We start from the raw sequence: 25059 nt of genomic DNA, 5'->3' as shown, positions 1-25059 counted from the left end.
TTTCATATATGCCCTTGACTTTAACACCAACAATGGAAATAAAACATTAAAACGTAAATTCTAGTAGAGGACTTATAAGTAATTTTCAAACTCAAGAAAATTTTAAAAGTCAACATGGTCAAGATATATTTGTAAGAAGTATAATTTTAAATGTAAGGAAATTATATTTTAGGAAATGTGCACACATTATTTATTTAGTTGACGTTGACTAAGAAATATATATAATTTTAAATACAAGGAAATTATACCTGTTCTTGGCCATTGCCATTCTCCCTCCTCAGACTCAGAGATGGCTGATCCGGTGACTACCATTTCGGGCATTGTGGTAGCAGCAAGTTCTGGAGTAAGTATTGCGAAAGTTCTTATCAAAAATTTAAAAAAGCTGAAGCAAGGGAACAGAAGGAAACTAAGTGCAGAAGGAGCAAAAGCACTTGAAGAAATTAGGTTAACCCCCATCCTTTAATTTGTCCACACTCAATAGCTCAACAGACAATGTCAAATGCCATTGCGCACAAAGAGATTTGTCCACTTTGGATATAATTCTCACACTGTCACCGGCGAGATTCGAATTTTTTCTCTGATCTCAAATATTGTCTACTGAATATTAATGAGCTAAGCAGATCTATGATTTTCTTGATGCAATGCATGCACACATTAATATAATGTTTCCAATATATACATACTAACCTCTTTGTGTAAACGCGGGAAACAAAAGTTCCAAGATTGGAGAATCATTTCCAGTGTTTGATGGGAGTGACTATGAGATATGGAGCAAAATGATGAGGGCTTTGCTTACAGTCCATAATCTCTGGGACTTGGTGGAAAACGGGTACGAAGAGATAGGACGCAATGCTAAGGCTTTAAAAGAAGATCGGCAGTGGGACTCCATGGTTTTGTTCATTATCCTGCAATCAGTTCACAAATCAGTTCGTCGCTGCACTGTTCATGCAAACACCTCAAAAGACGCTTGGGATGCAATTGAAAATCAAGGTATAGCAATTAAATTTATTATCAACTTTATTTCACTTTTGGTTTCTTGGTTACAGGTAGGATATTATTTTTACTATTTATATATACTCTATTTGAATTTTATTTGTTTATTTAATTAGTCACCAATGCAAGTTTTTTTTTTTTTTTTTACTCCAAAATATAATCAAATTTAGGAATTAAAAGTAAAAGTGTCATGGTAATCACAAGTAAAATAAACTATTCAAAATTTAATACCCTTTTATAAATTTACAAAATATAATACAAATATGTGATAAATATATATGTTCCTTAACATATATAAAAGTAATGTGATATATATATGTGTGTGTTTATTTTCAAATGTGAACCTCTGATCTGCTATCATGTGAATTTGTGTACGTATTTGCACCGTTGACTTTGGATGATGTAATGGGATTTTTCCCCTTGTTTTCTTTCGGTCTGGATTTGGGGTTTGGGGGTATTATCGCATTTTCTGTTTTTATTTCCTTTCATTATGTTGATCTATACGGTATTTCCCTTGATTTGTGGCCCTTTTCCTGGTTGTTTAATTTGTTTGTTTTTCGTTTCTCGTTTGCAAAAGCTCTCTCGACTTCCAGGTGTGCATGGTGGTATCGTCGTTCGTGCCTTCCGTGGTTCTCATGTATTCAGGTATGTTTTTGTTTGTGGTTTTGGTTCTGCTGCGTGTTTTAGGTGTGTAGGGTTTTGTTTTTTCTTTGCATTGGCCATGGGTTGTTGGTCTATGATGATTAGGGTGTTGTGTTTTTTAGTGCAGCCCGGAAGCCCGCAGTGGCTGTGGTTTGCTTTTGGGTGTTGGCATTGTGAGCATATAACCATTAATGTGCAATCCAACTATCAACTTAAGTTAGTTGGGATGGAGCACATGTTTCAATTTGGTATCAGAGTCAGACCAAAGGTCATGGGCACACATGCTTCAATTGGCATTACTTGTGGCTATGTTTTGCTTTTGGTAGCTAGCCATATATGTTGGTTGGTTAAATGGGTATCTCCTTGTGCAGCTCCCAATAGTAGCAAAAAACAATGACAGTGGCAACCGTCTAAGAGATGCTCGTGAGGAGGGGATTGATGTGAGCATGGAACCCAAGCAACAATACCAGACTTGTAAGCAGTTAGTAAGGCCGCATGATAGCCTTAACTAACCAGGCCATCGCTACAGTAGTTTGCCTAATTCATATGTTCTTAGTGTTTTTCTTATTTTTATGTAATAACGTAGTGGTGGGACTAATTACTGGCCTTGTTTGGGGGGATAGATTAACGTCTGAATCCGCTTTCAATATTTTAACTTTTTTATCACTATTAGTTGTTTGATTTGGTTAATACGGTGTCATTAGACCACAAGGTCTTGATAATATGAATATTTGATTAATTAGTTTTTTTTTTGTAATAATTTTTTCTCCAAAATGCTAAAATTTAAAAAGCTATTTTTTTTTTTGAGAAAATCATTTGTATGTAATCAGCTAATAATTAACAACTAATTTATCAAATATTTTTCTACAACCAGCTAATACTATCAACTAGTTAAATCCACTAATTAACCAAATCAGTTAACAGTCATTTACCAAACACCCTATTTTGTGTCATTATCCAACAATTCATTACTTATGAAGTTATGAGTAAAATAGTACCTCACTACCCTTCTTGGGCGTTTTCTTCACAACACCCTACGGCCACGGTTGTGCCTGCTCTAAAACACCTAGGTTTAGGAATACCAACAACTTCAATTACAACTCATAACTGGGATCCTAACGGGAACGGTGCAACCCGGTGACGGCACGACACGGTGCACTCTAGAACTAGTGAAAAACAGATAACGAAATTGCACCGTGCCTTCGTCACCCGCATTAGTCTAACCAGCGGTAGTGTGGGAGCTACCTCTCAAAGTGAGGGGGAGTTCCTTGTGCGCAGTGAACAAAGGTCTAGCCTCTGTGGTTCATGTTCAGTTGAGTTACCATGATTTACATCCTCACAAATGCTCTGTCTGGTCAGAGTGTGGGGCCCCTTAAAATTGGGGTTCAACCTTTTGAAAGAATGTTGTAACACCTTCAAATTTTTTTTTCTCCAAAATGTTACTTAAATATCTTTAAAATTAAAAAATTTACTATAAATGAAATTACTAAAAATAGAATTATTTATAAATAGAACAACAATTCATGTCTTAAACAATAATCCCATCAACATTTTTCCTTATAAGTAACAAAAATTTTATTCTTAATTAATATTGCATTTGTTTGTATAAATATTACATTTTTATATTATCTCGATTCAACTCGATTGATCCTCAAATAAAGGGATGTTCTCACAACTCACTAGTGTGACCCTAGATTCTTAATGGTACCACAATGGCAATAAAACGTAAGTTCTAGTAGAGGATTAAAGTAAATAAAATATCCAAGGAAACTAAAATAAGTAATTCTTAAACTCACAAGAGAATTTTAAAAGTCAACATGGTCAAGATGAGGGGACACCGAAGAATTACATAGACGCAGTTGTCGTTGTCGTTGACGTTGACGTTGAGTCGTTGCCGTTGACTAAGAAATATAATTTTAAATATAATGTAAGTAAATCATATCTATCGTCCCTGGCCTTTCTCCCTCCTCAAACTCAGACATGGTGGATCCGGTGACTATTATCTCCATCATTTCCGGCCTTGTGGCAGCATCGAATTCTGGAGCAAGTATGGCGAAAGTTTTTATCGAAATTTTAGAAAAGAAAGGGAGTCGAAGGAAACTAAATACAGAAGCTTCGAATGCACTTGCAGGAATTAGGTTAACCCCCATCCTTTAATTTATCGTCATTAATTCAGAAATTGGAGATCAAATCTGTGATAGATTTTCTTTAGGCAATGCACTGCACACATTAATATAATATAATATAATGTTTCCAATATATATATATACATACTAACCTGTTTGTGTAAACAAAAGTTCCATGATTGGCAAATCAATTCCAGTGTTTGACGGGAGTGACTATGAGATATGGAGCAAAATGATGAAGGCTTTGCTTATATCCCATAATCTCTGGGACTTGGTGGAAGAAGGGTACAAAGAGAAAGGGCGCAGGGCTAAGGCTTTAAAAAAAGATCGGGAAATGGATTCCCTGGCTTTGCTCATTATCCTGCAAGCAGTTAACAAATCAGTTCGTCGCTGCACCATTCATGCAAACACCTCAAAAGACGCCTGGGATGCAATACAAAACAAATTTCAAGGTATATATATTAAATTTAATATCAACTTTATTTCACTTCTGGTTTCTTGGTTACAGACTTACCGGTAGGATATTTTTACTATTTATATATACTCTACTTGACTTTGATTTGTTTACTTAATTAGTCACCGATGCAAGTGTTTTTAAAGAATATAATGTCTGTTCTATCCCAGTCAAGATCCCATTTTCTAAATGACATGAAAAAAAAAAATACTTCGTAATTATTTTAACAAGTTTGCTAATGGCAGCTTTTGCTATCATTTGACAGCAAAAGAATATTACAGGAATGTAAAGAGAATAGTGAAAAAATTGATGATGTGGGAGTTAGACCCATTTTTAAAAGTGAGAGAGTATTGCAAGGAAAAGGATAACCTTTTTTTTTTTGAATGCTACTAACACAAAGAGCCAATATACTTTCTCAACCTACTTAAACACAAAGAGCCAATAACGCCTCCACTAAGGCGAGAACTCACAATCTTCCAAATGAAAGTCCAACCCGGATACCATTAGACTACATAGTTCTGGTGGAAAAGGATAACCTTAATTAGTCACTAATGCAAGTTTTTTTAAAAAAAAAAAAAATATAATATTTCTTCTATTTTTACTCCAAAATATAATCAAATTTAGGAATTAAAAGTAGAAGTGTCATGGTAATCACAAGTAAAATAAACTATTCAAAATTTAATACCCTTTAATAAATTTATATTACAAAATATAATACACATATATGTTCCTTAACATATATACAGTAATGTGATATATATATATATATATATATATATATATATATATATATATATATATATATATATATAATCTAAAAACATAATAAGCCTCAATGAAAGTTATATCCTTGATTTATGTCCCTCTCTTTGTATGCAAATAAATGTGTACCTTTTACTTTAAATGTTGTACATTCCAATGTTATTAGACAAAATTACCCTTACACCGTTATAACACCGTTAGTTTTTAATTCTAACTTTAATAACACATCATTATTACCATACACCTATATCTATCATATCTTTTTCCTATTTTTAATTATCATTTTATTAAAATCATTATATATTAATTTAATACTTAATTATATTTTAATTAAATTTCTATGAATGATAAATTATATATGTGTGTCTATAAAATACATATATTATTTGTATATATATAATTCAAATTATAATTTTTAATTATTTCTACTTATCAATGTTTTAATATTGGGCATGAATTTTCGCGCATCGCGCGTCCACAATGCTAGTGTGTATATATATATATATATATATATATATATATATATATATAGTTATTTATTTATTTATTTATTTATTTATGGCTTTTCAGGTGTGAACTTGTGAATAAATATGGTCTGTCCATCTAAAGATGATCAAAGGCTAAAAATCATTGAAAATGACAAAACATACTATATTGTTTTATTTTGTAATTATATTGGTGCATTAAAAAATGCTTAATAATGCATTTGGAAATGCTTTGAGTGCATAGAAGACGCTATCTAATTATCATCACCTTCCTCCCTTCATGTCACCACAAGAATTTCTAGCTAAATGCACCATTGTAATGCATGATCTCACATGAATGCAAGTGCATATATATATATATATATATATATATATATATATATATATATATATATATATATATATATATGTATATATATATATATGGGTATTTCCTTTTCCCACTAAGACTTGCGTAAAAAATCTACTTATCTCATCTGTACTGAAATTAAAATATCACAGATCAGAGAATTCCATCTTTTAGCATTAAGCTGTTGCTAGCTAGCTAGTTTATGTTTAGGTTGTTGTGGAGTGGTCATTTCAACACTAATTGAATTGTACATTTCTGTTGGTGATGCAGACAACAGCTGGAAATCATATTTAAGAGACTTTATTGTGGGTGTAGTTGGTGTCGGTATATTAATGGTAGCTGCAATGGGAATTATAGGTTTCTTCGTTGCAATCTTCTTGAAGCACAAACTTATTACCCTACACAGACAACAGGTAATATACTACCTGATTGTTTGTGTTTCAATAATATTAGCCATTGGAATTATACTGTGGTGACTCTACCGTTTGCTTAATTGTGTGCTATGCTTTTTCTTCTTCTTTTCTCAAATACTGCTTATTGAATCAGTGAGTTAAACCCTTGCAGACATTCTATGCTTTTTTTGTTTGTGAGATTGGTGTAGTATTATGAGAGGAACAAAGATTTTGAATTGAATTAGATTGGAGTTTTATGAGTTAGTTTGAAAAATGGAGATTGTTTGTATTGTATTTGGGTAATATATTATTGGGTGTGTTGGATATTTTCTAATTGTGCTTTTATTTGCACAAATAATTAACAAGACTATTTGTATTTTATATTTGGTATTATAGTTTGTTGAGAAAATTGGTTTAAAATGGCATCTAAAGTGATTATTTTGAGGTATACTTTAATTTTTAGAATGTTTACTCCCAATTTTGGGTGTGTCAAAATTGATTCAGGTTCTCATAATGAAGATATATAGTGAGGTTACTATCACGACCGGGACGAGGAGGATTCTCTCTAAAATAAAGAGCAATTCTTTCCTTCTTCTTTTCTTGTTAATTAAGGGAAGTTTCCCGCCTCACCATAGCCGTTAACGGCGAGTTGGGGTGGGCGGCTGCCATGGAAACGCTGGCTGAGGCCTCCCCGCCTCCGCCGGAGGAACACATGGCCGACGTAGATTTGGCACAGCATGTTAACAAAAGAACTAAGTCAGCGAAGAGAACCTTCGCAGACGCAGTGGCTCCGCAGCTTCTCTCTGGTGGTAGTGTGCCACCCCGAACGGAAGCCACAGATTGGGCTTTCACAGACCCTGAGATCGATCCTGACACCGTTTATGACTCCCAAGCCATCTCCGATGGCAGACCCAAAATCCGGATTCCCATGGCGCTTCGCAGAGAGCTCTGCCAGCAATGGAAGATGTCCCTAATCGTGAAATATCTAGGTAAATCGGTCAACTTTAACATCCTGAATCATCGGCTCCCTGGGCTTTGGAACATCCAAGGTAAGGTGGAGTTGATTGATCTAGGCCATAGTTGTTTTGTGGCCAGATTTACCAACAGCACGGATTACTTGCACGTGCTCCTCGACGGCCCTTGGAAGATCTTCGACAATTACTTGGTGACGCAACATTGGGAACCTAAGTTCAACCCTGCGAAAGCCAAGCTTTCGAAGATGGCGGTTTGGATCCGCTTCCCCAACATGGCCATGGAATACTTTAGGGATGATGTGATCAAATCTGTCGTGGAAGGGATTGGCAAACCGTTGAGACTTGATCGCACTACAGCCGGTGTAGTGAAGGGTAGGTATGCTAGAGCTGCGGTGGAGATCGATTTGGACAAGCCTTTAGTATCTGAGATCTGGGTTGAAGATCAAGTCCAGGCCGTCGAGTACGAAAGCTTGCATGTAGTGTGCTTTGGCTGCGGTTTGATTGGTCACCGCGAACAATCTTGTCCACATAACAAAGAGAAAGAGCCAGTGAGGCGTGAAATGGATCTTAATGAAACTCCGGTGACTGACAAGGAAGGAGACATTCAGCAGACTTTGGGCGAAAATGCCATGCAACCACAACAGAATTCTGATGATAATCCCCCCCAACCGACCACTACTCCCGCCCCTGATCGCCGCCTAGGCTCGTGGATGATCGTAACTAGGAAGAAACATGACAAATCCCAAGTGAAACCCACCCGACAACCGAAACAAAAAAAGGTCGTGACGCGGAGCAATGACAATCAGTTTGCGCCTCTGGCCGGAGTTCATGAACAACCGCCGGCCACCTTGCCTCCGCAGCCACTGGTTTTCCAGTCCACAGAGAGGGGCGAATGCTCCAGAGGTAAGGATCGTTCTCCTCCTCACGTTCCCCTTCCTCGTCCCCCTCCAACCAATTCTCAAAACCTGCCCTCCATTTACCCACCTGCTCCGGCTAAATCTACACCCCAGCAAGACCCGAGGGGGTCGTCCAGGGGTCGTGGTGGACGCCAAAGAGCTAGCCGTGGTGGTGGGAGAGGTTTAGGTAGAGGGACACAGGTGAACGTGGTGGCTCCTACCAGTTGGGATCCGGCTTTTTTAGCCGGCAGCAGTGAGCTACTTCCCAACTTCCAGTTTACGGGTCATCTCTCTAATGCTATGGGTGATGACCCCAGTACCAGGGCCGTATTTTAAATTTTGGTGGCCCTGTTCTGGTAAATAAATGTGGCCCTACCAAAATCACAAATTTTAAAATCAATACATGCAAGTTTCGAACCTTTGACCTCCAAGTTAAAATACAATAAATATACATTTTTACCATCTCTTCATAGAACCTTTTAAGTTTAATTGAAAACTCTTAATTTTTATTTCTAAACTAGCTAGGTAAAAATTAAATATTGGACCTATAAAATTTGGGGCCCCTCTAAAATTGGGGGCCCTGTGCGGTAGCCCAGCTTGCACAGCCTAAAATCCGGCCCTGCCCAGTACAACTCCTTTGGTGGAGGCAGTGGCCAATTTAGGTCTCACGCCCGGGGAAGGCGGTTGCCAAACTTCCCTCCCTCTTGATCGTTCTCAATGAAGATTATCTCGTGGAACTGTAGGGGCATTGTTAATGGCCGAGTGATTAGACATGTAAAACATCTCTTATCCTCTTCCAAACCCGATGCTCTTTGTCTCCTCGAGATTCGTTCTCCCAAGATTAATGGCATGATCAATATGGCCAGCAATCTTGGGTTTACTAATCATTTTTTGGTCAAGCCTATTGGTTTTGCAGGTGGTTTGCTTCTTCTTTGGAAACAAGGACAAGTTGATTTTGACATCATGAGTCACTCCTCTCAAGCCATTCACACGAAAGTCAAGAATAGGCCAGATGATTGTTTTATCACCTTCGCTTATGTTAGGCCCAATATTATGGCCAAGAGCAGATTTTGGGATGAGTGTAAAATTTTTTCTAGTGCTATTCAAGGTGCTTGGATTTTAATAGGTGATCTGAATGACATCGCATCGTCTGATGAACAATGGGGAAGTAATCACTTGAATCAAGCCACCATGTAGAGATTCGTTGATGCTTTTAGTGCTTGTGGGCTTCTCGACCCGGGGGTCTCTGGGTCCAAGTTTACCTGGTGTCGCTTTGCAGGAAGCCGGGTTACTCAGCTCCGCCGCCTGGATAGAGTTCTCTGGAACATGAGCGCTCAGATGGTTTTTCCCGAAGCAAAAGTTAGGACTCTCTCGAGGATTCATTCAGATCATAATCCTTTGATGTTCACAGAAGTGGCAGGTCGGCCCCCTGATCGGGATCTACGGCCGTTCCGCTTTGAAGCAGCTTGGCTGGATAGACAGGATTATGCCTTGATTTGGAAAAATTCCAGTAGTGGGGACATCAACGACTTTGAATCCATAATTACCAACATCACGGAGCAAAGTAAACACTGGAACAAGGATTTTTTCGGTAATATTTTCAGGAGAAAAAGAGATCTTGAGACTAGAATTCGGGGAATCCAACAACACCCAAATTACGTAGTCTCAAGAAGTCTGCAGGTCTTGGAAAAGAATCTTGCCGCAGAGCTGGACCAGACCCTAGATCAAGAGGAAGCTCTCTGGTTTCAAAAATCTAGGATGAGCTGGATTAAAGATGGGGACAGAAATACTCGTTTCTATCACAACTCGGCTTTAATAAGAAGAAACAAAAACCGGGTCAGGTTTCTAAAAATTCAAGGCAGCTGGTCAGATAATCCGGCTTCCCTGGCTTATCACATTACCTCGTTCTTCTCTTCGCTCTTCAGTACAGGGAATCAGGTTAGCTCAGATATGATGGTGCCTATTGCGGATTCTCATCGGCTTTCTAGACTTGAACAGAACTCCCTTGTTAAAATTGCTACCAGTGAGGAAGTTAAAAAAGCTGTGTTTGGCATGAAGAGATTTGGGAGTCCAGGTCCTGACGGTATTCCAGCAGCTTTTTATCAAAATTTCTGGGAGGAAATTGGTGCTGCCATTACTATCCTGGTAAACCGGGCCTTCTACACCGGCTCTGTGCCTTTGTCTATCCTCCAAGCCTTCGTTACCCTAATTCCCAAGAAAGAGGTTCCTGAAACTGCTGCCGACTTTCGGCCGATTACCCTTCTCAATGTGGGTTTCAAGGTAATTTCTAAAGTCCTCGTGAACCGCCTGAGGCCGATTATGTGTCGTATTATTGGCCCGCATCAAAACAGCTTCCTCCCGGGCCGTTCTACCCTGGACAACGTTATACTTACCCAAGAAGTTATACACACGATGAACAAACGGAAGTGTCGGAAAGGGCTCATGGTCGTTAAAGTGGACCTCCAAAAGGCCTACGATAGCGTGGATTGGGCTTTCCTGAAAGACACTCTTGAAGGTTTTGGCTTTCCAGCACAGCTGGTTCAGCTCATTCTTTTTTCTCTTGAAAATAGTAATATTTCTATCCTGTGGAATGGCGAACGTCTCCCCCCTTTCTCTCCGGGACGTGGGCTCCGTCAAGGGGACCCGTTAGCACCCTATCTTTTTAATCTCATTATGGAGAGGTTGTCTTTGGAGATCCAGAACGAGGTATCTCTAGGAAGGTGGAAACCTATTTCTGTAGCCAGGGGTGGAATAGACGTATCCCATCTCTTCTTTGCCGATGATCTAATGCTTTTTGGAGAAGCCTCGGAGCATCAGGCAGGAGTTATGATGGGGTGTCTTAATAGGCTTAGCCATTCATCTGGACTCAAGGTAAATCTTTCAAAATCTTTGATTTATTGCTCTCCTAACACTTTTGCAGGGACCAAAAGGGCTATTGGCGAAAAGATGGGCATCCCTATCTCTTCTCACCTGGGCACCTACCTTGGGATACCGTTACTTCATACACGGGTTTCTAAAAACACCTTCTCTACCACCATTGACAAAATGCAAAGGAAGTTGGCAACTTGGAAAGCTAGCGCTCTTAGCATGGCGGGCAGAAGAGTCTTAGTCCAATCTTCCTTAGCAACGACACCTACCTACGCTATGCAGTCCATGGCTCTTCCGGTTAGTACGTGTAAGACCATTGACAAGATTTGCAGGAACTTCTTGTGGGGTCACTCTGAAGATACCAGAAAAATTCACTCCGTCAACTGGTCGGATATCTGTACGCCTCGCGAAAGGGGAGGTCTTGGACTTCGACAAGCCCAAGATTTTAATTTGGCCTTTCTGTCTAAATTGGCGTGGCACCTGATGACCAATCACAATAAACTCTGGGTCCAGGTCTTAAGGGAGAAATATTTGAAAGGTTCAGACTTCTTAACGGCCAATGCCCCGACTAATTGTTCTTATGTTTGGAGAAGTATTTTAAAGGGTAGACCAATCCTACAGAAAGGCATCACGTGGAAAGTTGGTAAAGGGGATTCTATCAATTTTTGGCATGACAATTGGGTAGGTAAGGGTTCTCTCAGCGCCATTCCTAACTTGGCAGTCCCTCCGCACTTGGAACACATTAAAGTTAGCCATTTCATAATGGAAGATAGAGTCTGGGATGCAAATGCTCTAACAAACCTGCTACCAGAGGATATTTTGAATGATATTAGGGCGGTTCCGATCAGCAAGACAATCATGCAGGAAGATGCTCTCTCATGGCCTCACTCAGGTACGGGTTCCCTCACAATAAAATTAGCTTATTCTTTGATTGCAGGTGGTGAAGAGGAAGGGCAGGATCTGGATTGGATGTGGAAGCTCATTTGCAAAGAAAAAATAAAAATGTTTCTTTGGAAGTTGACGAACAATGGTATTCTTGTCAATGGAGAACGTAAGCGGAGAGGGCTTGTCACGGACGGGAGATGTCCACGCTGCAGGGATGACGAAGAGTCTATTGATCATCTTCTCAGACGGTGCGACAAAGCGAGAGATTGCTGGAATCTTTGCAACGCTCCGCCGGCCTTCTCCCCGTCTGCGGCCACGCCGATTATGACTTGGGTAAAGAGCAACTCCTCCGGCTCCCTACATAATTCGGCAACCAATAACTGGAGCATCTTGTTCCCGCATGTTCTCTGGAACTTGTGGAAAGCAAGAAACGATTTCATCTTCAACCAGGTTGACACCCCGGCGGTCGAAATCCACAGACGTGCGCAAAGGGACGCGGAGGAAGCGAGGCGGTACCTTATCAAACACTCAGGTCTGCTAGGAGGACGCCAAAGATGGGTGTGGTGGTCACCCCCCCGTCTTGGCTGGTACAAGCTGAACACAGATGGCGCAAGAAAGTCCTCCACGGGCATGGCAAGCGCAGGCGGCATTTTACGGGACAATTCTGGCAACTGGGTTATAGGCTTCGCGACAAAAATTGGTACTACAAGCGTTTTCATGGCCGAGCTCTGGGGGTTAAGAGAAGGTCTTCTGATTGCCAAGAACGGGGGCTTCCTAAAATTGATCGCCGAATCCGATTCGGAAGCCGTTGTCCAAGCGCTTAATAAAGCTCCAAGAGACAGTCCGGAAATCGACACGCTGCTTCTAGATTGTAAAGAATTAATGAAGGCTTTCCAAGATTTTGAACTGGTTCACACTCTTCGGGAAGGCAACCAACCCGCTGATTTTTTGGCCAACCTTGGGCAACAAGCTAATTGGGGGACAACGATCCTGACTGACCCTCCGAGAGAGATGGCTACCTGCTTGGCTCGCGACGCCGCGTCAGTGGCATCTAGACGTGTTACTTAATTTTTGAGTTTTTCTTTTTCCTCTCTTTTTCTGGGGCGCTATGCTCCTCTTAACCCACCAAAAAAAAAAAATAGTGAGGTTACTATAAATACTTTACAAGAAAAATTTATTCTTAACAAAGAAGTTTTGAGTAAGATTTTAAAGACAAGGAAAATGTAAAAAGATAGATTAAGGGTCCGTTTGGAAACTTTTTTTTTTTTTTTTAGGAAACTGTGCATTTATTAAAACAAAACCAAGTCATAACAAAAGAGCCCAAAAGTGACTCTTTTGTTTGAAAACTTCAAAAATGATTTCCGGAAGTCATTTTTCAGATTTTTCAGTGTTTGGGCACTCAAGGAAAATAATGAAGTCAAAGGAAAATATTCATTATGGTCAATGAAAAAAATGCTCAATTTGACGGAAAATGTCTTCCTAATTTTTTAGTCTGAACACATTTTCTGGATTCTTTATTTTCATTTCTCTCTTCACTCTCTTCTTGTTTTAAGTTAGTTTCCAAATTATTATTATTACCATCGCCACCAACACTACTACACCACCACCACAACCACCAACACCACCATAACTACGTACCACCACTACTAGCACCAATACCAACACCAACACCAACATCAACATCATCACCACCACCACCACCACGACACCACCACCACCACCACCACCACCACTACTGCCACCACCACCACATAATATTATTGTTATTATTATTATTATTATTATTATTATTATTATTATTATTATTATTATTATTATTATTATAACAAATAATATGTTTATTTTTTGGACAATGAATCAAACAGAAAAAAAACAATTTCTTAACGTTGAGCCAAACAGAAAAAATTAGTGTTTCTTATTAAATGTGACAATATCACTATACTCGGAGGATTAAATTGAAAGTTTAATTTCTTACTAAATGTGACAATATCACTATACTCGGAGGATTTAGCTTTTATTAACCCATAATAGTTTTCACACGTGCATTGTGCGAATAGTTTGATGCTCAATATTATTTTTAAATTGGTGTTTAATAATTTATCAAAATATCATTTGGTATCCTGGAATGTACCAATGCAAAATTATCAAACTTTTCATAAAAGTAAATATTTCAAGAATGCATAACACCTATGATAGAAATGTTGGATTAACTGGTGCAATAATAGCAATTTTAGAGGGAAGTACCCTCACTCGATAGAACCTTAAGCATAGTTTTTGCAACACAAAACTCTATTAATTGACGTGATCCATGGTTCCCTTTGTTGCAACACAAAACCCTATTAATTTTTGCAATTTTAGTGCTTTGGCACAGTGCACCATAAAAAACAGAACAAAATCCTCCTTCTCCAAAATGACAATGATAATAGACATAGTTTATCATTTGTGTTGAATATATACTGTAAATTAGGTGTACCGTTTCATCAATGTACATTGTACAATGCGTGATTCTAATTAATTGAACAAAGTTCATGTTAAATTTTATATTGTAATTTTTTAATACACTCTAACATATTCATAGTATATGTTTAACAATTATATCAATTTTGAATGAGATAGAGTTCGAACCTAAAACCTTCTTTATAAAAATCAATGAGTATGTTAAGTATAATATATATTTAACATAATATTTTATTTTATCTTAAAGCACCAAAATGAGTGTTTACGGAGTAATATTCAATGAGAAGCCAAGACAACCAAAACAACAAGCAGCCATGATAAAACAAACAAAACAAATCAAAATCCAACTCAAATTGCAAACAGTGACACGAATATGCAGTCTGCACACAAATTGGAACGCAGCTCCGTTTAATGGAACATTGCCCACTTATTTAATTTCAGCATTCTGTAGAAATCACAATCAGAAAGTCATTCATAAAATGTGCAATCAAGCCCTGCAGGCTAGCTTAGTTGGTTCACCCAATCACCCTAAAACCTTGTTGTAAGGACATTGGAAAACCTTGACCAATTAGAGGATGAAGACCCCCTATGCACTTAGGAACTGATGGACGATTCGCTATTTACCTCCTCAAGGGAAATCTAATGTATCCAAAAAAAAAAAAAAAATGGAAAAGTAAACAAACAGATGCAAATACCAAAACAAAATAAATTTAAAGAATTTTAACTAACCTCAGGCTCAGGAGGGTAGACAGAGAGCTGAAATCCACCCTTTTTTGTATCTCCATCTTCACCTCCTTTCAGCTTCTGTATTTGTTGAGCAGAATTCACTGCCCCCTTGTTGGTGCAATACAATTCCAACAATTTAAGGCTTTCTATTTCCCCAAACTCAACAGGAACAGCATCAAGCTTAGTGCAGTTTCTGAGGATCAGACATTTTAGTACCGGAAAACTATCTTTCGAAGCTGTCCATGATACTAAATCAGTACTTTCGATGCGAAAATACTGCAGTTGTTTGAACACAACGCTCCTTACATCACAGAATTAAGGTTGTTAATTAAGGTTGTTGTGGAGTGGTCATTTCAACTCTAATTTAATTTTGCACTGTTGTATATTTATGTTGGTGATGCAGACAACAGCTGGAAATCATATATATTTAAGAGACTTTATTGTGGGTGTAGTTGGTGTCGGTATATTAATGGTAGCTGCAATGGGAATTATAGGTTTCTTCGTTGCAATCTTCTTGAAGCAGAAACTTATTACCCTACACAGACAACAGGTAATATACTACCTGATTGTTTGTGTTTCAATAATATTAGCCATTGGAATTATACTGTGGTGACTCTACCGTTTGCTTAATTGTGTGCTATGCTTTTTCTTCTTCTTCTCTCAAATACTGCTTATTGAATCAGTGAGTTAAACCCTTGCAGACATTCTATGCTTTTTTTGTTTGTGAGATTGGTGGAGTATTATGAGAGGAACAAAGATTTTGAATTGAATTAGATTGGAGTTTTATGAGTTAGTTTGAAAAATGGAGATTGTTTGTATTGTATTTGGGTAATATATTATTGGGTGTGTTGGATATTTTCTAATTGTGCTTTTATTTGCACAAATAATTAACAAGACTATTTGTATTTTATATTTGGTATTATAGTTTGTTGAGAAAATTGGTTTAAAATGGCATCTAAAGTGATTATTTTGAGGTATACTTTAATTTTTAGAATGTTTACTCCCAATTTTGGGTGTGTCAAAATTGATTCAGGTTCTCATAATGAAGATATATAGTGAGGTTACTATAAATACTTTACAAGAAAAATGTATTCTTAACAAAGAAGTTTTGAGTAAGATTTTAAAGACAAAGGAAAATGTAAAAAGATAGATTAAGGGTCCGTTTGGAAACTTTTTTTTTTATTTTTTTAGGAAACTGTGCATTTATTAAAACAAAACCAAGTCATAACAAAAGAGCCCAAAAGTGACTCTTTTGTTTGAAAACTTCAAAAATGATTTCCGAAAGTCATTTTTCAGATTTTTCAGTTGACAGGATAATAGGGCTGGCACCCGACCCGGATAACAAATGAGCATCTGACTCAGCATCACATGGGAACCCACCGGGCAGAACTCCAACGGTTAGAATCCAACAGGTGTCACATTTATTGTCATTGAAGCCACCTTTGATGCCACCATTGATGAGAGAGAGTTAAAGCCTCAACGCCTCATTCATGACTCTTGATATTCTTGCCGTTAGCTCAGCTCCCCAAAGATGTCTCTTCATGTTGTTACCGTTAGGACCTAGCATAAATAGAACTTCTCTCAGCTGAGCAGAGGACACTGTACTTTCTATACTGAGACAAAAGGCAATACAACTATTGTCACTTTCTTATTCGTCACTTTACAATATATTTCTGGTAACATTATTACCACCATTGGTGCTTTCATTGAGAGCCTGAGTCCAATACTCAAGCAGGCTACGACACACACAACTCATTCCTCTTTCAACAGCAAGCTTGAAAGAATGGTGTCCCGCAGCTCCCATGGTTCCCGCAACGTGAACAATGGCAATGCCTCAGGAGACCTCCGGGACCAACTCACCAACAATCGCGGAGGGGACCTTCGAGACCAACTCAACAATGGAGGGGTGAACCAAGCCGTGAACCTCCATGCGACTGCCGATGTTATTCAGCAAGCAGTGACGGCGGCGCTAAATCAGGTGGCGGTGGGACTGCAAGGCCAAGTGCCCCCGCCGCAGCCCCAGGAAATAAGGGTGGAGACCCAAAGAAGTGGACCGGCCAGACGACAACCAGGCCCTTCCCAATCTGCACTAGAACGATTGGGACAAAGGGCGCCCATGCGGCAAAGATTAGGACCACGGGCCGAGGGATCCTCTACCAGAGGTCCTCGCCAACACGAAAACAGAGAAGCCGAGAGATCACCCACAGAGGAGGTGGGCGAGTCTCGGGAGCCGACCCCAAGCCAACACGTTGATGAGTCGGCCTTACGTCGACACTTGGAAGAGCGGCAGCCGGCCCCGCGCCGGCACCCTGATGAGTCGGCCCTGGTCGATAGGCTGCAGAGAAGAATCGAGGAGTTAGCAAGAAGGGTGGAGGCACGGGAGCAGTCGCCCGAACCCGAGGTACGAATGACAGCACCATTCTCCCCAAGAATCATGGACGTACCGTTGCCGAGGGACTTTAGGTTGCCCGCCATCAAGGAGTACACGGGGGTTACTGACCCACGCGTCCACATGACGAGGTACAAGGCCGCTATGGTAATGATCGGGGCAGGGGACGCCATCATGTGCCGAGCGTTCTTGTCCACCCTGGATGGAGCGGCCCAAGACTGGTTCAACACCATCCCTGATGGGTCGATCCAAAACTTTGGGGAGTTGTCCAAAAGCTTCCTGACATACTTCTCCGGTAGCATACAGCGTAAGAAACCCTTCTCTCACCTCTGTGTAGTGAAGCAAGATAGAGTCGAGAGCCTCAAAGACTTCCTGATAAAATGGAAAAAGGAAGTCAATAATGTCTACGACTTCGACTCCAAGGCGGCGATCCCGATATTTATCCATGCCTTAAGATCAGGGTATTTCCACAAGCAGTTGAACGCCCACCACCCCCGCTCTTATGAAGATCTGATAAGGACGGCTAGCCGCTATGCCGAAGCAGAGGACGTCGACAGAAAGAAGAAGGACGAAGAGGATGGAAGGAAAGTTGGGAAGCCTGGGAAAGCGGGTCCGCCCAGCCAGGCACCACCCTCGAACCAGCCGACCGCAGGGAAAGGCCGAGACCACGAACGACCTCGCCTGGTCCCTTTGCGTAATCTAACTCCTCTTACCCATCCCGTCAGTGTCATTCTACAACAAGCTGAGGAGATGGGAATGGTAGAATTCCCCGAGGAGTGCATGAAGGTCTCCCCAAAGGCAGACCAAACAAAGTACTGCAGGTTTCATAGTCAAGCCGGCCACGATACAGATGAGTGTCACGTTTTGAAGAGACAAATAGAAGAACTCATCCAGCAGGGCTATTTTCGGCATTTTGTCAAGCGATCCAAGCAGCAGCAGCAGTCGCAGCGCGATCCATCAAAAAAACCACCAAAAAATGTCTGGAGAAATGAGGATGTCACCGAGCCGTCCACCTTGAAAAAAAGAGAACACGACCAAATATCTGAGCAGAGTGATAGCGAGAAAGAAACCGAGGTGGCGCCTAGACGACAAAAGAAGCACACCATACACTTTATCTATGGTGGACCTGCAGGGGGCGACACGCCCGCGGAAAGAAAGAAGTGGAGCCGGCGGCTATACGTGGGAGAAGTGGCGAGTCTTCCCAGAGAAAAGAAACAGAGACAGGAGGCCATCACCTTCTCTGATGATGACCTCCCAGAGGGCCCGTTACCCCATCGTGACGCCCTGTTAATTGAGATGGACGTCAACGATGTCATTGTCCGCCGCATCTTAGTCGACACGGAAAGCTCAGTCAATGTGATGTATTACGATGCCTTCACCAAGTTAGGGATACTTAGGAACCAGCTCAAAGAAGTACGTACCCCACTCTCTGGATTTACGGGTGATTCAGTGGAGACGGAGGGGTCAGTGGTCTTACCAGTGGAGATAGGCACGAGCCCTAACATTCGCAAACTTGACTTGGAATTCATCGTGGTAAGACTCACTTGTGCGCACAACATCATATTAGGGAGACTGGCACTGGAGAACCTCAAGGCCATAGTGTCGGTGGAACACTTGTGTATGAAGTTCCCCACTCCGAGCGGGATAGGGATCGTCAGAGGAGACCAGCGAGCGGCCCGCAGTTGTTACGTTAAAGCATGCAAAAAGATTGGCAGAAATGATCCATAAGTCCACACCATCTGTAAATATAATCGATCGGGTATGGAGCTAGGAACATTTGATTAAGTATTTTCCTTAATATTCTAGTAGTCGTTTGGGACTAGTGTTTGGTAATCGCGGTCCGCCCGCTTTGCATTCTGAAATCCTTTGGAACAATATCTCGTGCTTGTGGTTCGCCTATGTTGTTTCCAAAAAAAAAAAAAAAAAAAAAAAAAAAAAAAAAAAGGAACGAGTCGCACGCCCCGGCCACAGGTTGGCCGAGACGTGACTCGACTCGGGGGGCCGAGGAGCCCGCCTCGGCCACAGTCTGGCCGAGGCACGCCTCGGCCACAGTTTGGCCGAGGCACGTGATGGACAATTTTTATGTCCTCGCAAGTGCACGAGTCACGGTAGTAATAGCGTGCAAATGCAAGTGTCGATCCCACAGGGAATTGTAATAATGCAATTTAATAACTGTACTTAAAAGAAATAATTGAATGAAATGTTCCAAAAGCAATGGAATAAACTAAGTGGAAACGCATGTAGAAAACAAGGCAACTAAGGTAATAAAACACATAGAAAACAAAGCAAGAAGGATAAATAATCAACCACGAAACGAAACAACAAAAGAGGCTAAAAACATGAATCAATTAGCTACTCATTCTAATAATAGCTTCAATAGTTCAATTCTACGAATTGATGCAAACTAAACTAATTAACAAATGGAATATTTGAAAAGCAAAATCAAAATAATAATAACGAAAACAAAGCACGGGCTCATTCAAGATCAACAATTAAATTAAATTTTCTAACAAATAGTGTGAATAAAATTAAAATCATCTTGTTCCTAAAAATATCAAAAGCATTTCAAAATTAATTGCAAACCAATTAAATATCGTTACGACAAGCTCACCACGTACACCACTCTCAAAGTTGAAAGTAAAGAATTTCTAAATGACAAGTGAAGATTAAGAAGAAGAAAACCAGAGAACTGCTACTGCTAAATCTTAATGTTTTGATAATCAAATGATAAACACATTAAATGAACATATTTTGATCCAAGAATAGGAAAAGCAATATTTAAAGGAAATTAGAAAGGGAATGCTGCTACTAAAATGATCCTAGAATGTTTAGATTTAGCAAACCAAATTAAAAATCACCATACAGTTTCATTCCTTCACCAAACAACTAATATCAAAATAAATTAATAACAAGGGAAAGTGAAGTGAAAGGAAGAGTTGGCAGTATGATAAAAACAAAAACGCAGTAATTTTGCCACTAACGATTAAATAAATTGCAACACTAATTAGAGAATGAAAGTATAAATAAAGGCAAAAACCAGGAAAGATGAGATCTGCAGCCACACGTTGAACCAAGCTGTTGCCACCGCCGGTCGGAAATCACCACCACCCAAGGGCTGGTCGCTGCCGTAGAATGCCAACGTTGCTGCAGGAGATCGCCGCCGTCTCGACCGGAGTTGCTCCGGGGAGTTTTTTTGATGAAGATCTTGATGTTTCCTGCCCAATATTTATAATCTTCAGCCCAACCGTAATGCTGCGATTCCAATGAAGAATAGCCACAACAATCCTTGATCTAAGGGATGCCACAGAGCTTCTTGCCAGAAACAGTCGGACGTCCAAGGACCGGAGCCTCTTCCGCTCGCGTCGCTCACTTTTTCCGCGTCGTCGGATTCTGTTCACGCCTGCTGCGTTGGCGTTGATCTGCGTTTTATTTGGGATGGGAACAAAACTACTAACATAATATAATAATAATAATAATAATAATAATAATAATAATAATAATAATAATAATAATAAATTGAGGTTGAGAAATTAGTGAGCTGATAAATTTAACAAAAACTAAACAAAAAATATTAAAAACTCAAACATTATTAAGTATTAAAATAAATGAAAAATAAATGCATAATTAACGAGTGGTCGAGGCGATATATATATATATATATATATATATATATATATATATATATATATATATATATATATATATATATATATATATAGGGTTGCATTCACATGCAAACACACTTAAAATACAAACATATGGACATATACCGTGCACACACCTAAATGCGGGTGTGCACACATCCGTGGACGATAGTGCACACACCTAAATGTGGGTGTGCACACATCCGAAGTATGTGTGTGAATCCAGAGTATTTGGGCCAGTGTGCACTAGGGGTGTAAACAAATCAAATAAAAAAAATTCGATTCGTGATTCGAATTCGAATATGTTGATTCGAATTCGAATACGAATCCGAATTCGAATACTTTTTTCGATTCGAATATTTCTCGAATACGAATACGAATTGGATTGTATTCGATTCGAATAGTATTCGAATATTTTTACGTTATTTAAATATAAATTTTTATTAAATTTTATCTTAATTTATTAGAGAATTTAGTAAAAAATAAGCTAGGCATTTCGAATTCGAATATTCGAGTCGAATCGAATATATTCGAATAAACTGGTCGAATCGAATACGAATCAAATTTCATATTCGAATATTAAACGAATACGAATACGAATATTCGAATATATAGTCGAATTCGAATCGAATACTGAGATATTTGACTCGATTCGATTCGTTTACACCCCTAGTGTGCACACGTCCATGAACGACAGTGCACACATGCGGACCGCACACAAAAAGTAATGCATGTGGTATTCAAAAAGTTATGAACTTTTGTAAACTTTTTAATTTTAGGACTTTTTGTAGACTTTTCATTCTCAAATATAAATAGTTGAAATCCAATGACCATCAACCCCCAAGATTTAAAAATTTTCTTTCTAACAGCTTGAAATGTTTTCTCTCTCTATTTAAACTCTATTTTCTCTCCCTATTCAAACTTTATAAACCTACCTAAATTTAATAAAATTATTTTTTTCTTCATTATCCTATATTTTCCTCATACCTAAACTCTACCAATTTTTCTCTCCCCTAAGCTTTACAATCTTCCTCTAAAAATTTGATATAATACTATGTTTACTTCATTATTACTTGTTTATATTGATTTTTATTTTTTCTACTCTATTTTCTCTCCCTATTCAAACTTTATAAACCTATCTAAATTTAATAAAATTAATTTTTTTCTTCATTATCCTATATTTTCCTCATACCTAAACTCTATCAATTTTTCTCTCCCCTAAGCTTTACAATCTTCCTCTAAAAATTTGAAATAATATTATTTTTACTTCATTATTACTGTTTATATTGATTTTTATTTTTTCTAGAAATTTTTTATCTCTAACTTTCTCTAATTTTTCCTAAATGCATGAACAAAGCAAATTTTTCATCGTCAACTTTTAGTATATATTTCATAATATTCATATAAATACTTATATATTTTGATTTTTATTCTTTTTATGTTTATATTCGTAATATACATTTTTCCTTCTTTTTTTTAGCAACAGGTACTATGAATAGCGAACTATTGTTCGCAACAACAATTTGGGGTTGCAAACAGTAGCGCCTTATTGTTGTTCGCAGTCTCAACTTGCTATTGCAAATAATAGTTCTCTGCGTGATGCCTAGCAATATATCAAGTATAATATATATATATATATATATATATATATATATATATATATATATATATATATATATATTATATTTTTATTTTTTTATTTTATGCAACTTGTAATTATATTTTTAAATATTATATTTGATCAATTCTTTTATTATAAATTTTATTGTTCAATATTGTTATGAATTTCTAATGAAATAGTTTTTTTTTTCTTGTTGATGCTTATTAATAATATATATAAGTAATTAGCATATAAGTCTCCGCATACTATGAATAAAAATAATAATGTTGAGAATGTTGACATGGGTGAAGAACTATATCATAAGAAGAATTTTATGATATATTATAAATGTTTTGTAAGAAAATTATAAATGATAAGAATCAAAATCATTGAAAGTTTGTAAGCATGTATTCAATTTAGAATTTCAATAATTTTTGTAGACTTTTTAAAATAAAAAGTTGATAAAAGTCTATATAAAAAACAAAGTCTATGAATGTTTTTTATATAGACTTTTATAGTCTTATAAAGTTTTAAAAAGTTTTGAGCGACTCTGTGAAAGTTAATCAAAATTTATTAAAAGCTATGACTTTAAAAGTCTTTAAAACTCTACAAAAAGTCATGATTGAATACACTAATGACAACTTAATCTTTTATTTGTGGTGTTTACTTTTTATTGCATAAATTTTTGAAAATAATATTTAGGGAGTTTACTAAAAATAAAAAATGCAATAATAATCAATTCCGGAAGAAGGTAGACGATTACCTTTACAATCGGATTTTTGGGCTATATTTTGACCATCAATCTTTTGATTAGTTTCTTGCTACGTTTTCTCTTTGCTACCTGTTAAAGTAAATATGAATGTTATTATCCTAACATGAAATCATAGATTGGATTTAAATTTACATGGTAGGATGAAAAACAATGCAACAATAAAGTTGGAGAAGAAGAAGCTTTGAGCAGCTTAGAGCTCTCAAAGCTAAGAATGAAAATATATTCAAATTGTTTTATCCCCTTTGTCAAGTACTACAATATTGCATCCTACTGAAATACAAAGAGTCAATAGTGAAATTCGAACTCACAACTTCTCACATAAGAGAACAACTTAGTATCAATGGACCACAAGGTTATTGATGTTAGTGTAGTTGAACTTGTCCTGAAAGAAAATTTAAGAACACTCGAGCAGAAAATGAGAACTTAATGAAATAAAAGATAGTTCGTTAAGGCATAGAGCCTTGAAATTAGTGAGCTGATAAATTTAACAAAAACTAAACAAAAAATATTAAAAACTCAAACATTATTAAGTATTAAAATAAATGAAAAATAAATGCATAATTAACGAGTGGTCGAGGCGACGCCTCCGCCACGATCGGTTGAGTCAGCCTGGGCGGTCAAACTCGGCCGAGTCGGTCAACTCGGCCAACTCGGCCGAGTCGACCGATTTCGTCCGATTTTGACCGTTTTGACCGATTTTGATCGATTTTGACCGATTTTGACCGATGTCGTCTTTCATTAATTATTTATTTTAATATTATTATGACATTATGACTTATAAATTATCATTATTTCATTTATTTAGATGTGTTATTTGAGTGAACGTTGAAAACAACCTCATTAAAATTGTCGAACTACAAGTCTGTCACTATTTTTTTTAATTTTTTTGGTGCCCGCCTAGCGCCGCCTAGAATCCGCCTAGGCGCCGCCTAGACCGCCTAGGCGCTAGGCGCTGCCCGGCCGCCCGACTAGCGCCTAGCGCCTACTGCAACCTTGGCCACGACCGGTCGAGGCGACGCCTCGGCCACGATCGGCCGAGGCGACGCCTCGGTCACGGTCAGCCGAGGCGCACGCATCGGCCACGATCGGCCGAGGCGCACGCCTCGGCCACGATCGGTCGAGGCGACGCCTCGGCCACGATCGGTCGAGGCGACGCCTCGGCCGGAGCCACGCACCTCTGCCAACCTAGGCCAAAGCCTATCTCGGCTAGCATAAGAAATAAAATAAAATCATATGTGATTAAAAAAAAAAGAAAAAAAATATAAAATCACATACAGAGGATCAAATAAAATCACATATCCTAAATCAAACAAGATTCTACACACGATCAAGATAGATTCAGCCTTACTCCCAAGTCAACTCAAACACATCCGTTGACTCAGGAGTAGGGGGGACTGGTGACAGGATAATAGGGCTGGCACCCGACCCGGATCACAAATGAGCATCTGACTCAGCATCACATGGGAACCCAACGGGCAGAACTCCAACGGTTAGAATCCAACAGGTGTCACATTTATTGTCATTGAAGCCACCTTTGATGCCACCATTGATGAGAGAGAGTTAAAGCCTCAACGCCTCATCCATGACTCTTGATATTCTTGCCGTTAGCTCAGCTCCCCAAAGATGTCTCTTCATGTTGTTACCG

General features: G+C 38.6%; 2 protein-coding genes and 1 long non-coding RNA gene across 4 annotated transcripts; 2 read left to right on the top strand and 1 right to left on the bottom strand.

Moving 5' to 3' along the window:
* The first annotated feature begins 283 nt into the window (after window positions 1-283).
* Window positions 284-6551, top strand: LOC109160987. 2 transcript variants are annotated; one of them, XM_019309281.1, is made up of 4 exons: window positions 284-444; window positions 716-990; window positions 1571-1638; window positions 2007-2245. In XM_019309281.1, the coding sequence occupies exons 1-4, from the start codon at window positions 290-292 to the stop codon at window positions 2145-2147; spliced, it is 639 nt and encodes a 212-aa protein (XP_019164826.1). In that variant the 5' UTR covers window positions 284-289; the 3' UTR covers window positions 2148-2245. The 2 variants fall into 2 exon arrangements, with proteins under 2 accessions (XP_019164826.1, XP_019164825.1); XM_019309280.1 differs by lacking the exons at window positions 284-444; window positions 716-990; window positions 1571-1638; window positions 2007-2245 and adding exons at window positions 3615-3773; window positions 3933-4213; window positions 6082-6551.
* A 319-nt stretch (window positions 6552-6870) lies between these two features.
* Window positions 6871-11090, top strand: LOC109160818. The gene is made up of 4 exons (XM_019309063.1): window positions 6871-8389; window positions 8990-9241; window positions 9353-10907; window positions 10994-11090. Exons 1-4 carry the CDS (start codon window positions 6871-6873, stop codon window positions 11088-11090), a joined length of 3423 nt encoding a protein of 1140 aa, XP_019164608.1.
* Window positions 11091-14517: 3427 nt separating this feature from the next.
* LOC109160989 lies at window positions 14518-15315 on the bottom strand. Its single transcript, XR_002050851.1, has 2 exons — window positions 15013-15315; window positions 14518-14922 (listed from the first exon to the last, which is right to left on the bottom strand). It is a non-coding gene; the product is annotated as an uncharacterized LOC109160989 (long non-coding RNA).
* Between the last annotated feature and the right edge of the window lie 9744 nt (window positions 15316-25059).

Source organism: Ipomoea nil, unplaced genomic scaffold (assembly GCF_001879475.1).
Source record: "Ipomoea nil cultivar Tokyo-kokei standard unplaced genomic scaffold, Asagao_1.1 scaffold2921, whole genome shotgun sequence".
Lineage (NCBI taxonomy): Eukaryota > Viridiplantae > Streptophyta > Magnoliopsida > Solanales > Convolvulaceae > Ipomoea > Ipomoea nil.
Note: the sequence above shows the minus strand (reverse complement) of the source record. Positions and strands in the feature narration are given on the sequence as shown.